Source organism: Aphelocoma coerulescens, chromosome 11 (assembly GCF_041296385.1).
Source record: "Aphelocoma coerulescens isolate FSJ_1873_10779 chromosome 11, UR_Acoe_1.0, whole genome shotgun sequence".
In the NCBI taxonomy this organism is placed as follows: Eukaryota; Metazoa; Chordata; class Aves; order Passeriformes; family Corvidae; genus Aphelocoma; species Aphelocoma coerulescens.
Window position 1 is genome coordinate 16,398,841 of NC_091025.1, and position 14,785 is coordinate 16,413,625.

A 14,785-nucleotide genomic window follows, 5' to 3' on the forward strand; every position below is an offset into this window, starting at 1 on the left:
TCCTGCACAGTTGGGCTTTTGGAATGCGTGTCAATTTCTAACCTTCTCCACTAAGGAATTCAGCTGTCAAATGCCGCAGTTAGTGAAGAAATATTTTCCCATGTTCTGAAGCTTTCCTTAATGATGTCATTCATTAAGGGGCACCCCCTGGGAGAGCACTGCTAAGGTGGAGGAACAGGTGTGAGGAGCTAAGAGATGTCTTGTGCGGTCCCCTAATAAATGTTTCAGCCAAACTCCATGGGTGAGAGAAGTGTAAAACAAACAGCAAAAACTTAGGTTTCTCGTTTTTATATATATATTAATTATCAATCTAAAACGATGTAAAAATAACTCCCCCTATATCTTGTTCTATACATGGCTTTAGAATATTCAGAATTTCTTACAGAGTCATAGAGTTTAAAAACACAAATACAACTTTTGTACGTGTACATTAACCGAAAACGTGCTTGAAACTAAGAAGAAAAGATCCCTCTGCAGGAATTAGAAGTTAACCTTTATTCCTTCTGCCTTTTTTTCTCCTCCCTGAGTCTCCCACGGCCCCAAGGCCCGATGCTGTAGCTAAGGGGGTGCTGCCGCCCTGTGGTGCTGTCCCGTACTGCAGCTGCGCCCGCCGCCGCGCTGCCGGCGTGGGGGCCCGGCCCGTGGGGCGCTGCCGCTCCCGGAGCCCGGCGCGGCCCCGTTCGGCGCTGCCGCTCCCGGAGCTCGGCCCGGCCCCGTTCGGCGCTGCCGCTCCCGGAGCCCGGCCCGGCCCCGTTCGGCGCTGCCGCTCCCGGAGCCCGGCCCGGCCCGTGGGGCGCTGCCGCTCCCGGAGCCCGGCCCGGCCCGTGGGGCGCTGCCGCTCCCGGAGCCCGGCGCGGCCCCGTTCGGCGCTGCCGCTCCCGGAGCCCGGCGCGGCCCCGTTCGGCGCTGCCGCTCCCGGAGCCCGGCGCGGCCCCGTTCGGCGATGCCGCTCCCGGAGCCCGGCGCGGCCCCGTCGGGCGCTGCCGCTCCCGGAGCCCGGCGCGGCCCCGTTCGGCGCTGCCGCTCCCGGAGCCCGGCGCGGCCCCGTTCGGCGCTGCCGCTCCCGGGGGCCCGGCGCTGCCGCTCCCGGGGGCCCGGCGCTGCCGCTCCCGGGGGCCCGGCGCGGCCCCGTTCGGCGATGCCGCTCCCGGAGCCCGGCGCGGCCCCGTTCGGCGCTGCCGCTCCCGTTCGGCGCTGCCGCTCCCGGAGCCCGGCGCGGCCCCGTTCGGCGCTGCCGCCCTTGCCCGGTTCCGGGCACCGCGCAGGCCGCGGGCGGGGCGGGAACCTCAGTCACCCGCCGGGGCTGGCGGCGGCCGCGTCCGCATCTCGCCGGAGCTCCTGGAGCCTCCCCTGCTCGAGCCCCGGGTCCCTGGCTGCCGCAGCCCTGTCGTCACAGCGGCGTGTCGCCGCTCGCGTTGCCCGGTACAGCGCGTCCAACAGCCCACGGCAGGAGGGCACGGGTGTCCCTTCCCCCCGGGGTTGCCCAGACGGTAATGATGCGTGATTGCCCGCATCACGCTTGCGTGGGGCATCTCTGCCTGGCACACGCTGCGAAGTGCCTCCCCCTGTCCCTCCAGGTTTGAGTCTGCATCCTCCAGGACGGGTTCTATTGCCTGACACATCTGGTACAGAGAGCAGCCACCAGCACGCCACACGCAGCGAGTTGCTGACCCCTAAGCTTATCAAGCACAGGCAGTATTTGCCATCGTGGGCCCTTGCTTGCTGCATGGTCCCATGCCACACTTGCATGTTGCCAAGCCCCAAACTTTTCAGAGTCCCCAGTTCTTTGCTCGGTACATCCTGGTCTCCATTCTCACTGCTCTGCCCATCCCCCGCAGCTGGTCCTGTCGCTGTGCTCCCCACTAAGCCATGCCAGGTATCGCCAAGGTCCCTGTCAGCACACACAAGGCCTCCTGTCCCAAACTGGGGCCATGCGGTGCACACGGATGGGCAGTGGTGATGTCACACCAGCTACTGTGACATCATTACTAAAGCCAGTATTAAAGCTTTAAAAGATGCTGGGTGTCAGTGTGACCTGCAAAGGCGACGAGAGGGCTGCTGAGGAAGGAGCTTGCCCAGGGCTGCTGAGGAAGGAGGGCATTGCAGAGACTCCGAGGCCTCGCACGTGTCCCGCTGTTCCCTCTCTGTTGGTAGAGGCTCTTCAACTGCTCGCCACCAGCCTGTCCTATTTGGCAATGGCAAAGCAGGACCCTGCCAGGGTGGAGTCCCATTGCACCACGGCCATGAAGAGGGAGAGCTGCTCCCAGTTTGGCCCCATACGGACCCGGCACCTCCTGCGGCAGCAACGGCGGGAGAAAAAGCCCTACAGCCGTCCAGAAAGCCACCCTAGCACCAGCTATCTGCCAGCTCCAAGTGCTGGGCCGTCTCACCCAGCACAGTAAAGTCTTCTTATCTGTACTGGGTGATCCCACACTCATTTGTCAGTCATCCTCTGCCTTTATCGAGGGCAGTGTTAGGGCATGGGACTGGTGGATTCCCTTCTTCCCCAGGGCTGACAGTGCCTTCCCTGTCCTGGCTGGATGGGGGAGCCTGGGTGGAGGACATGGCACAGCCTCAGCCTGTTGGACAGTGCTGCCAACTTTGGGGTGCTTCCTGGCCTGCGGGAAGGTGCCTTGTTCAGTGGTGTCTCTGGTAGTTCTTTCTGGACTTGCAGGACTGTTGGCAGGTTTAAGAAATGTCTCTGGGCTTGGGGGTGTTTATGTGTTTGGAGCTTGCCAACAGTTTTTGGGGATGTGGCTGGATGTGGTGGTCGCTGCCAGTTAGGGGGGAAACTCCCTAACTTTTGGGGGTGTTTCTATGTGTGCCAGATGTGTGGTGCTGCCAGGTGTGAACTGCATCTTCATTTGGGGTTTGTTCTTGGATTTGGGCGATTTAGACAAGGTCTAAGGGTTATTTCTGGTTTAGGGGTGCTGCTGGGTTGGAAGCTGTTAAAAGCAGGATCTGCCCCAATGGAAGCAAACCCTGTCCCTGCAGGAGCACCAGCTGGTGCATCCCATCAGATGCTGGGCATGCTATGCCCTCTGGATGGTTGTTCCAGCAGCTCAGCTCCCCAGCCACCTCTGAGGAGAGCTGGGCTGCTGCCCCTGGGGGTTCTGAACTTGCCTCCTCTGAGGTGAAATCGTGTCTTTCACTCCTGGAGTACCTCGGGGTAGTGCCCACCTCACTGCCTGCTCTGCCTCGGCAGATAATGGGGTGTTTCTGTCCAGAGTTAAATGCCCTTAGACCCTCTTTGGAGTCTCTGTTGATAATCTCTCAGGGCCACTGCCCTGACTTTCCATCCTGCTGCTGGTTTGCTTGGCAGCACTGCCAGGGAGGGAAGAGCCTTTAGCAAATCCTTTCCAAGTGCAGCTGAAGCTCAAGAGGTTTTCTGCAGTGGAGTTCCTGCAGCACCAGGCAAGGTCTCAAGACGTTTCCTGGTTCACCTTAGTTCACCTTTCACTGTCAGCAAGCTCTGCATTGGCACAGCCTGGGCTCTAGGATCCTCTTGTTGCTTGTTTGTAATTTTTTTCTTTAACACTTGAGACACTTTGGAAACCTTCCCGGAAGAAGTGTCTCATATGTGGCAAAATTGACTTGAAAATGTGGATCCTGAGGACGAGAAGCAGTCTGACAGCTCTCTGTCTTTGCATTTTGTATTTCAATTCTTTAACAAACCATTTTCATCCATTTTGATTTTCAAAACCCCTTCATCAGCTGCCCAGCCTACAGTGCAGAATGCTTTGCTTTATGGCATATTTCTCTTTGAAGATAGTAGTTTACAGTGCATATGAAAATACTCTGGAAAAAGAGCATACAACTTCATTTACAAAACCACCAAGCTCTAAAGAAACTACAATAGAGAAATGTCATCAAATTTGTTTCATATTATCAGAATTTTTTCTCTCATCTCAAAACCCCTAATGCACTTAGGGTTACCAGTTAACACAACCAGACTTAAGACTACTACGAGTTTTATGTAACCATTTAGAGAAGTTGTCAGGGTTTATCTGAGACCATTTTCTGCTTGCCATCTGCTTTCAAGACTGCAGCTTGCAGGTGGGCAGTAGTGTCACAACAACCTCAGCTGTGTGTTCAGAGTTTGGCTTTACTACCCACTGACAACTCCAAAACCTCTCAAATCTCAGGCTGGAGCAGTCTTGAGACAGAATCAGGTAACGCAGCATGGGATGTGCTTGTCAGCTCCGTATCCCGGTGCATTGGTGGCATCCTTGTGAATTTTCTTTACTGCTACAAAGAAAAGCAATATTTCTGTTAAATTCTACAACAATACTTGAGTGGAGTTTTTATTTTTCCACAGGTTGGCTGCTAAATTATGTCAAGGAAAACAAGACTCGTTAAAGTCAGAGAAGTTAGTGCAGTAGGGACTGCAGTAAACTTATTTTTTAAATACTCTGAATAAATCTTGACCTGATTCTGATTTTGCTTAAGCTATCAACAGTTGACATGGTGACATTTCACCTGTGAGGGATTTGAATCCACCTTGTATTTTCAAATAGCTTAACTAATGCATTTGCATAAAGAAGTATCATAAGTCATTCTACGACCCCTCTCATTTCCCTTTGGCTCACTGTACACTGTTTATCTGTTGATCTTGCTTTCCCTTCCATCCCTCGTTGAATCTCTGTCATGGCAGTGAAGCACATCACATCACATCTGGTTTGCAGTCATAACTTTATTTCCTTGGTAAGACTGGGGGAATTCTTCCCCCATGCATATTACAGACAAATCAATATTTCACGGACCTCCAGCTACTTCTTGTTCTGCCTGAAAATCAGTTTGAATTCAGTAAGAGGCTACCATTGCATTCATTTACATTCCTGATACCTACTGATCCTGTAATTCAGCAGCAAAAAAAGCAGTCACAGTTGCCTTAACTTAATTGCCTACTAACTTAATTTTAAGATGATCTAATAAGGAAAAAAAAGCATTTATGGAAGTGCAAATTAATGGCTACATTGGATTTCATTTCAGTTGGTACATAACAACCTGGAAAACACAGAGAAAAAGATTTCCAATGGCTAGAATATCATGTTGGCACCAAATAGCTGGATTTTGAAAAGGGCTCAGTTATTGAGTGTTGAACGCTGTTGGATCTTGGGTCTTGGGTCTGAATGTACTCCTTAAAACCTGGTCATGAGTTCCCTTGAAAGTCTTGCTTTGACTGCACAAGATGTTTGATTTAAGGTGTTGACCTTTCCTTACTGAATGAGAATATATATATTCTGTGGGTTTGAAGAGGGACCAAAGGGAGAGTTACTTCCAAAAATAGTCTGTACTTGTGCAGCCTTTAAAAATGAAAAATAGAGCTTTTAAGAGTAATGGTTAACAATGTGCCCTCATTACTCACTTTTAAATTGCTTTTCTTGGCACAAACATTTTGATGCTGGAATCCCTATTCCACGAAAAAGAAAGCTGAAGATTTTTTCTTTGTTATTTAACAGTCTCTGATCTCAGGAGTTCCATGTGCATTCCAGGATTCCGCAGTGTAATCTGGGCTGATCCCGAGAACTCAGCTGGATTCTCCACAAGAACCATCCACTATCACAAGGTTGTTTTTATTGCCACTCTCAAGATGATAAATGCTTTCTTACAGGATCACCCAGAAAGTGTTTTTTAAAAAACAAGATTTTATGTGGTAAGTTTACACCTGGTGGGGAAACTGCATGAAGTGGCTCACATTCTTTATAATAGGTACCCCAGCAAAACAGCCTATGAAAACATAGTCCTGTGCCAGTTAAACAAGTTCTGGAATTTGTGGTGGATTTTCAGTTTGACTGTAGCTGTAGGGATATGCTGAGATACTGACTTATTTCAGACAAGTCAAAGGCTAAGAAGCCATACAGACTTTTAATCATGTACAAATATAGTAACAAAAATTTTTACCCCAACCTTAGCAAATGCTGGTAGATTTTGAAAGAAAGTTGGATATATTTGGGGCCTTTTTGCTGCTCCATTTCAACTCAGGAGTAAATGAGAGAATTCAGAATTTTACAAGTACATTAAGTGTTGGAAAATGAATTTAAATACAACACATTACAGATGCCTTGAGTGGTTAGATGTTATGCAGCTTTTGGGCTGTATTATACAGCAGAGATCCAAATTTTATCCTGTGGCCTGTAAGTACAGTAGTAGAAAAAAGGTACCCTTTTTGAATCCTCAAGGAAAGTCCTAGGAAAAAATGGCCTTCACAGGGATGCATAAGCTGGCAAAAATACTACAACAATTAAATACCGGTAATTGCGAATTTATTGCATAATTTAAGAAAATCTTGCACATTTAATAGATAAGGAATAGGAATTATCCTCCAAGCAGCAATATATTTAAATATTTAAATGAAATGAGAGAAACAGGTATTTATGATGTGAAGGGAAATCTCTGTTGGGAGATTCAGAACAGCCAAAAGCAGCCAGTGTGTTTTACTTCATTTTCAAATGTCAGGTGTTAAATTGGGAACATTTGCACATGGTGGTCTGGCCCCACTTTTCTGTTCCACTGGGGTGTGCTGCCCTTCCCATGGGAGAGGTGAGTGAGTGGGAATGCTGTGCCAGAAAGGGGCTCCTGTCTCCCTCCCAGGGCTTTCAGGCAGTGGCTGTAAATGGCAGAGTGTGTCTGAGCCTGCAGGAGACAAGGCTTAGCAAGGCTTCACACAGCAAAGTGTGATCTAGTCCCAGGTTGCTTTATTCTATGGGAATGTTCCAAATGACATCTAATATTTAATCATAATTGAGACATTTAGGGGCAAACATGTCTAGACTAACTGATGTTTTAAAACAGCTACCCCCCTTTTTTCTAGCAGTGTATCACTGTGGACTGCATGTATTTAAATAATTAACATCAGATTTTTGTTTCATTCAGCACTCTTAACCCATAGGTAAAATTGGCACAGATCCATCCAATTAAACTCTATAAAGGATGATTGCTGTTTTCACAGGAGCTCACATAGTCCCAAAGTCCTTCTTAAACTTTAGAACTGAGAGGATCCCTACACCTCATATTGGAAAGGGTTACCATGCAGCAGTATTTTGTAATTAAAGTACAGAAATAAAAGGTGAAATCCAGCCACCCAGACATCAGGCTGAAATAATATGCCAAAATATGATATAATGTAGGCCAAAACATAATATATATCCCTGTACATGATGAGAGTACTCACTAAACATTTTTAGCATCTGAATAGAAAATAAATTAACAGAGAAATCTTGTGTTTTAGTAAAGAGTGAGTTCAATGCAGGAGAGGGATACTGTTAACTCGCCACTCTGTGTGGGAGGGGTTACTAAGCAAAACTCTGTGTTGATAACCCAAAACGTGGCCGTGGTCTTTTGTGTATGTAATTATGGGATCAGGAATTCACAAATGTATCTCTTGGCAGTGCGGCAAACTTCATCCACCCACTTGCCTTGGGATGACTGAGACAAAAAGACACAGTTTTCACGCTTGCCCCCGTTGGGCTGGGCACGGTCCCAGTTGAAGTACTGCAGAGCCATGCCACTGACATCAACAAACCTCCCTTCACTGACCATGTCAGTGACACCCAGCCAGAACTCGGACACTCGGGGCGCGCTTTTCTTGCCGTAATCTCGGAGAATGTTTGTTTCGTCGTTATTCCTCGGGATAGCCAGTGTCCCACCCTTGGCTATGCAGTCTTCATTGGCTTCATGGAAATGTTTGGTGCCTTCTGACATGAGGTAGCACTTCTTATGGGCCTTGGTCCCACGAAGACACACTGTGAACAGATACAATTTTGCACGTTCAGTACAAGTGTGGGGTGGAGCTTTCAGTAATGGTTCCTCAAATGATAATTTTCCAAAAGCGTGTTGAAACTTGAGCAAACAAGTCCCTCAGCAAGCAAAAGGCTCTTGACTCCACAGAGTGGGTCTGAAAGTAGGAGTAAGAGCAGACTTACCTGCTGATGCTCCAGTTCGTGTAGGAGCCTGTGTGCAGCCAGCACGTCAGCGTGCCTTTGGGAAGGGACTGCTAAAATATAACCCACGCCTGTTGTCAGTGCCCCTTTTACCAAATAGTCCTGCTTTCAAGCATGTTCTACCTTATTTCACCAGTCTCGAAACTGATGGAATGGATGAGGTATGGATATTTGTATTGTTGCCAGATAGAAGTTGGTCATCAGGAAATCTGTATTTGGCTTTATAGTCGAGACAGATGTAAATGTCTTTTAATATTTGTGATATTTAAGTAAAGCAAATTTTTACACCTTATCTAAGCTCAGTTTCCAGCAAGCAAAGGCAGGACAGAAAAGTGTTGTATTAAATGTGTCTTGCTGACCAGGAAAATATTGATTTGAAATTCATAATACAAATCTCTGAGTGATTAATAAAAGTGTAATTCTACCTGCAGAAGATTGCTTATTCACATCCATAGGCATTAATTTATTTTCCAGCAAAGTCTCTTCCTTCAAACTCTAAATTCAAATGAGGTAAAGCAACTTAAATCTATAAGTGCTTTTAAAAAGTGCACACTTATTACTGGCCTTACAGGACAATCTGGACCCAATCTTCTAAACATTTGAATTTATAAATCTGTTTCCTTTTAGTTCCGGGGAAGTCTTGATGTAAAGTCCAAATAGACCAGAGGGTTAATTTGGCAGCTGCTCTGTCACTGGAATTGCCTTGCAGAGCTGCTGCTGGGGTTGTTCCAGCCTGAGGTCTGTGGGGGCAGGAGCACCAGAAGGAATCCTTAAACTTTGCCTTCCAGATCTCCTAATGCAGATTTGTGAAAAACTGATTCTCCCAAGAAAAATAGTGATAACAAGAGAACCCTCCTTGGTGGAATGTTCCTTGTGAGCTGAGGAAGGTATCAAAGGCCTTGAATAGACTCCTGTGATAATTATTTTTAGAATCCTGCATGTTATTAATTGCAGATTATTTCATTTATTGCTTAAGCTCATCTTATGTACTTATGTACATCTTCTGTCCTGATGTTTTCTATAATCTAATTCCTGTCATCTGTTCTTGTAAAAAAAGGATTATGTCTCTGATCAACAGGATATGGAAGTCACTTTGGACCACATCCTATGTCTCAAGTTTTTAGTATTTCCAGTTGTAGTATTCACTGCATTCCTTAGCTGCATTTTCAGAGTCATAATTTTCTATTAAGGTTTAACCTTCAAACTTTAACCCTTCCAAAGGCCAAAGAGAAGTAATGAACATATTTATTAAATGTGGAAGGCTTTAACAAATTTATATTTATGAGAAAGATCAGAGAGACTTTACTTCAGCAATGATAAGGTCTGGATGTCTTTAGGGAGAAAGTATGTGCTGCAAAATGGTGTGGCAGCATTTCACATTTCACTGTATGTAGAAAGGAGACCCAGAAAGTTCAAGCAAAAGAAGAAATCAGATTTTTAAGGTGTGTCCTGGAAATGTCCATAAGCTGAAAATGGAGCTCCTTTTTTCAATTATCACATTAACAAAGACAGTCAGAGCTAAGGGGTGATAGGTGTCTTTTTGCCAGATTTGGATTCCAGTTGAACGGTGTGGGTTATAAATTTAGAATAAAGCTCAAAATAAATTTTGAGGAGAGAAAGTCTCCCAGTTCTGGTTTCATTTCTAAGCCACTGCATGCTTCCTCTCAAGCTCCTTCTGGAAGCAACACAAAAATTACTTTTAAATAAGAGCTTGTCTAGCTCTTATTACTTGTCTAGCACAGGCTCCCTCTTTTAAGAAACTTCTAAAGCCTTCTTATACGACATTTGAAATAAAAATATTTTGTAAAGCCCCAAAAGCTAAATGTAACCCAAGACATAAAACTGGACAACCCAGATATTTCCATCCCTAAGGAAAATATGTTCTGTTTCATGAGAATGATGTAATTTCCTCTGTAATGTCCTCTTGTACATGTTTAAATGCCAGATTTTGTGTCAACAGCTGTGAAAAAGCACAACTGTCTAGTAGGTGCATGTGTATTTACCCTTCTTATTTTGTTAGGAAATTTCCATCTGGTTATTTAAATACTTAAAGAACTCTGCACATTGGTCCAGGATATTTCTGAACTCACAGTGGATATAACTTTGAAGTTTTATGGCAACATTCGCATTTGAATATGTGCTCCTATCAAAGCTGGGCACTTAACTCACTGACCACATAAACTCTTAGACCCAGGAACCCTCAGTGTGCTGCCTTGGATGATACAAAACTCAGAGCTTGAAGCTGTGCATAGCAAAGGCAAAAGTAGTTCTTGCACCAGGTTAGCTCTTGCTCTCAGTGAAGAATCGCTACTCATTCCCCATTAGCTGAGACCTGATTTTACTTGAATGCTTCCTTCAACACTTGTCTGTCTGGTACAGCTCTGGCACACCATGGTTTTATGGAGCTGTACTTCTCAGTCATAAAATCCCATTAAAGAGAGGGATGGGAGTGAAGAAGAGAGGCAGTGGGAACTTTTGGAAGCCACTGACCAGTATAAACTGCTTTACCTGTCTGGAGTGCTTGTATTTCCTTCAGAGCATTTACTTCTCGCCACAGTTTGTCAATCTGGGTCTTCAGGTCATCTTTTTCTTACACAAAAAGAATATACAGAAATTAACAGATATGCAAACACACAAAATTAAAATTACATGTTAAAAGCTGTTTCAAAATATCATGGGTTGCTGCATTGCTGAGATGCATTTTGATTCTTTTTAAATATTTGCCCTTAATGAAAACATGCCTCTAGGATTCCTATAAAAAAGCAGGAAGAACCCACCTTTACCTTTCATTCTCAGATTTTATCATGGATTTTGCCCTAAAAACTGTTTGAAAATCATGGATTGTTGCAGCTAATCATTGTTTAGTGAGCTGGTATCTAATTTACAGAAAATGTCCCTTTTTCTTTTGAACCTGTACACTCTGGTGTATGGATGTGACATACAAAAAACAACAGGACATAAGTTGTGTTCTTCAAAGAAATGTTATTTCTGTGAGCATGAAAGTTTCACACAACTCTTGTTTTAGCACAGGGAGGAACAACAAATAAAACACAACTTGACAGTCTGAATGTTGCAGATGTGCTTTTTGAGCTGCAGTCTCCACTTCCCAGGATTAGCCTTCCTCTCTGCCTCAGTGTAGAGAGGGCCTGGGGACTTGAGTCATGCAAATTCACTCTGAATCAGCATTTTGTAGCATTTACAAAAGCACCAAGAACATGGTGGGACAAGAAAAGAAGCTAATTTGTACATAACTCCATTTTTGTGTCCTCTTTTTTTGTTTCTTTGTTTTGTTTTTTTTTTTTTTTTTTTTGTTTTTTTTTTTTTTTTTTTTTTTTTTTTTTTGTTTTTTTTAAAAATCAATGTAATGTCTTTCAGGGTTTCCTGCTTCCCCAAGGCAGAATTCCCAGTTGTCCAATCTGTTCTTCTCTGTGCTGGCACAAAAGATGTATAGCAGCCTGTCCTTAGGACCCCAAGCTTGAAACCCTAGAGATTCCAGGGGAGAAGGAAGTGGTCCATGTTGGAGTGAAAGCTTCTCTGGACTCAGCCCAGAGGGAAGCCAAAGCACAGGCATTGAATTAAAACCTTTGGACAAGCTGAGATACATGAAGCTACACCAAAATGAAATAGAAATACAGATTTTTAACTTCACTAGAAATATATGCTAAGTGCCTTAAACATTAAAAAGCTGTAGCAGAGACCTTAAACACAGTTCTTGCTGCAGCAGTGTTACCTTTTTACTGAATTTTTTACTTTAGATAAAATATAGATAGAATTACTCTGTTCCCATTTTTTAGATCGAGTGCTCACATAAACAATAAGAGCTGATAGAAACTGTATACACAAATCTGTGTAATACCTGTGTAACACTTGTGTAAGGACTGTTAGAATTAGACCAGGATAAGGTAAAGAAAACTGGAATCGTGTGTTAATCTTATTGGTCAATTAATAAATATAATCCACACTTCTGTAAGAAAAAATATATAGTGTATAGTGTATAGAGCATATAGAGTATATGGAGTATATAGAACATATAGAAGAAGCTGGGTTTGCCTGCTGTTGCTGCTGCTGCTTGGCTTTATCATGTAACCCCCTTGAACTCTGCCTTCAAGAAAGCTGTGAGACTATGAAATAAAGAACTCAGCAGAACAGCAGCCTCCTCTGCTCTCTTACCCTGCTCTGAGAAGGAAGGGTACCCCATCAAAAGCTCAACAGCTCCAGAGCAGCAAAATCTTCTTGCACAATGGCTTTATCAAAGCCACAGTTTTTTAACTGACTAGGAGTTCAAATATTTGCCATTAGTGTAGCCTCCATCATACCCACTTTTATTAGAAATAAGTCTTTAAATTCAATACAGAGACATTTCTAAACAATATTCTGTGGTTTTGTATTTATTCTGCAAGCTTTGCTGTGGGAACTGATGCTTTTATCTTTTTCTGCTAATTCTTTGATGTTGACCTGCTAGTTGGTTTGACTTGCTATTTCACAGTACTTTTCACACAAGTGGCATAATATTCCACAAATAGTAGACATACATTGTGTTAAAATTAGGAAATGGTACAAAAATCTGAACAATAACTCTTGGAGACTGAATACTTCTGCTTGTTTCCCCCTTATATATTAATTTCCACTTTTCTGATCTTAGTCAATATAGCTACATAACTAAGAATGATCAGCCAGAGTCCTCTCTCAGCTGTAACGTGTGAGTTCTAAATAATGGTGATGGAGGTGAACAGCTGTAACAGAGCAATGCATTTGCTGCTGTTGTACAGCTCTATTTCCATAACTCATTCTGGCACCTTATTTGTGGCTTTGCTAACTCACATAAAAATATTTTAAAGACACAGATAATATAGACTCAAGTGTGCTTTATAAATAAGCATTTGTGTAGTGTTGGTTTCTGGTTCATGCAATGCTATTTAAAATACACAGTAAATTTGCATAGTTTGTACGTTTCTATCCCTCCTCCCAGTTCAGACCCAGTACCTTTCACTCTACGTTTGCTGTGCTTCCTGGCTTTGAGTTTGGAAGCCTGGCTGATGGTCTGATCCAGCAGTAGTAAGCTGATGAGTAGAAAAATCGTAAGTCCAGTTTGTGCCATGTCTCTTTGAAGGACCCTAAGAAGGATCTTGAAGAGATTCCCTTCAGCAGCTCTGAGAGCAGGTCCCACAGACCCATCTCAGCGGGGACTGCCTGAGGTCAGGTTTATAAAGTGTGGTGACAGGCTTGGCTGGACTCCTTGCTTACGAAATGTGCTTAATACTTTAGCTGGCTGTAGCATAAGACACTCCCTTGTTCTCACATCCCATCTGAAACTCCTGTTTCCATTCTGAGTTCAGCTGTACCAGTCCTGAGCACTGCACTGATTGCCTCACCTGTAAGTGCCACATCTCCTGTTTTAACACTGACGCCAAAATGGATGGAAAGCCAGATGCTTGTGCACTGCCAGTTTGAGGAGAGGTAGCCAGAAGATTTCCACAAGTGTCAGAGGCTCACCCAACATGGCTATGCCCCAAGCTGGTTAAGTCATGACAGTGGCCATCACCTTCCACTGAAGCAAAACCAGGATGCCACTCCCTCAGTAAATGCAAACACTGCAACTACAGACCCACACAGATATTTATCTGTGTTTTATTTATCTATGTATTTACATTAAAATCACACTATGTGAGAAGTGCATTTATTGTTTTATGAAGAGTCAATAAATGCCTGATAGATATGACTGCATTTCTGGTTGAGAACAGCATCAGCAGGGTCTGGTCAGGGGAACAAAAGGTAGCTATGCTCTCCCAAAGGTTCCCAAGTCCTGACTGTAGGGTCAGTGGAAGAGTAAAACACAAGGTGCTTGAAGCAGGACAGTGTCTCCCTGGACTCTGGAGAACTCTCTGAGTTTGAATCTCTTTCATTTGCCCTTGGGCTCTGTGGATTTCTGTGGGGCTGCCATTAACTGGGATTGCTGTATGAAATAGAACCTCTCCCTGATTCTGGTGAACAAATGAAATTGTCACAAAAAGGTTCCCATATGTCACACTTTTTCTTTTTTCCTTTTCTTTTTCCCCCTTTAAGAGAGGGTTTGTTTAAAATATTGTCACCAAAGCCATTTCTGGGTGCTGGCTGGGGCAGTTCATGCCCTTCAGAGCTGTTCCTCCTGACATCCCTTTGCCGTCTCTGCCTTGATTACATTCTGCTCACATTGCTGACACTTTTTTTTATCAGGACTTTAAGATCAGGAGACTTACTACTTTATTAAAAGAAAGCTGGGATTTAGGAACAGGCTGGTGTACTGCATGAATACTTACTGGCTTTTTCCAACCCCCACTAAGACACTTCAGTACTTACAGCACAAACCACACCTGCCCTGTCTGTCCTGGACACCTTTAAACAGCTCCCTGTATTCTCATAGTCTGTAACTAGCAACTATCTCTTAATCATTAGCTAAGAAACTTTCCATAAATACATCCTGATAGGATAAAACTTACTTCCAGTGGTCCTGCTCCAAAATATTGAAGTATTAACATCCATTGCGTCTGGAAACCTCTGGATCAACATTGTTCAGTCCTCAGAGCTATTTTGGAGCACAGCACACCAGACATGGCTGTTGTGGGTCTCACCCATCCAGAACTGCCCGAAAAATCTCTCACACAGCTGCAAATTTCAGTCCATGGTAAATGTGGAAAGGGCTGACATTCCAACTAACACACCAGGAACTGAAATCTGAGCTGGCAGAGAGGAAGGCAAGGAGCTTTGCAAGGGTCTAGTTCAGGATTTAATCTGTCCTTTAGAACAAGCCCTAAGCTCACTCTTGATCCATATTTTATTCCAGTGGTATTGGGGCATCATTATAA

The 14,785-nt window shown here is 44.5% G+C and overlaps 1 protein-coding gene across 1 annotated transcript; it reads right to left on the reverse strand.

Moving 5' to 3' along the window:
* Window positions 1–7,353: 7,353 nt before the first annotated feature.
* Window positions 7,354–13,041, reverse strand: CLEC3A (C-type lectin domain family 3 member A). The gene is made up of 3 exons (XM_069026936.1): window positions 12,927–13,041; window positions 10,452–10,532; window positions 7,354–7,745 (listed from the first exon to the last, which is right to left on the reverse strand). Exons 1-3 carry the CDS (start codon window positions 13,039–13,041, stop codon window positions 7,354–7,356), a joined length of 588 nt encoding a protein of 195 aa, XP_068883037.1.
* Between the last annotated feature and the right edge of the window lie 1,744 nt (window positions 13,042–14,785).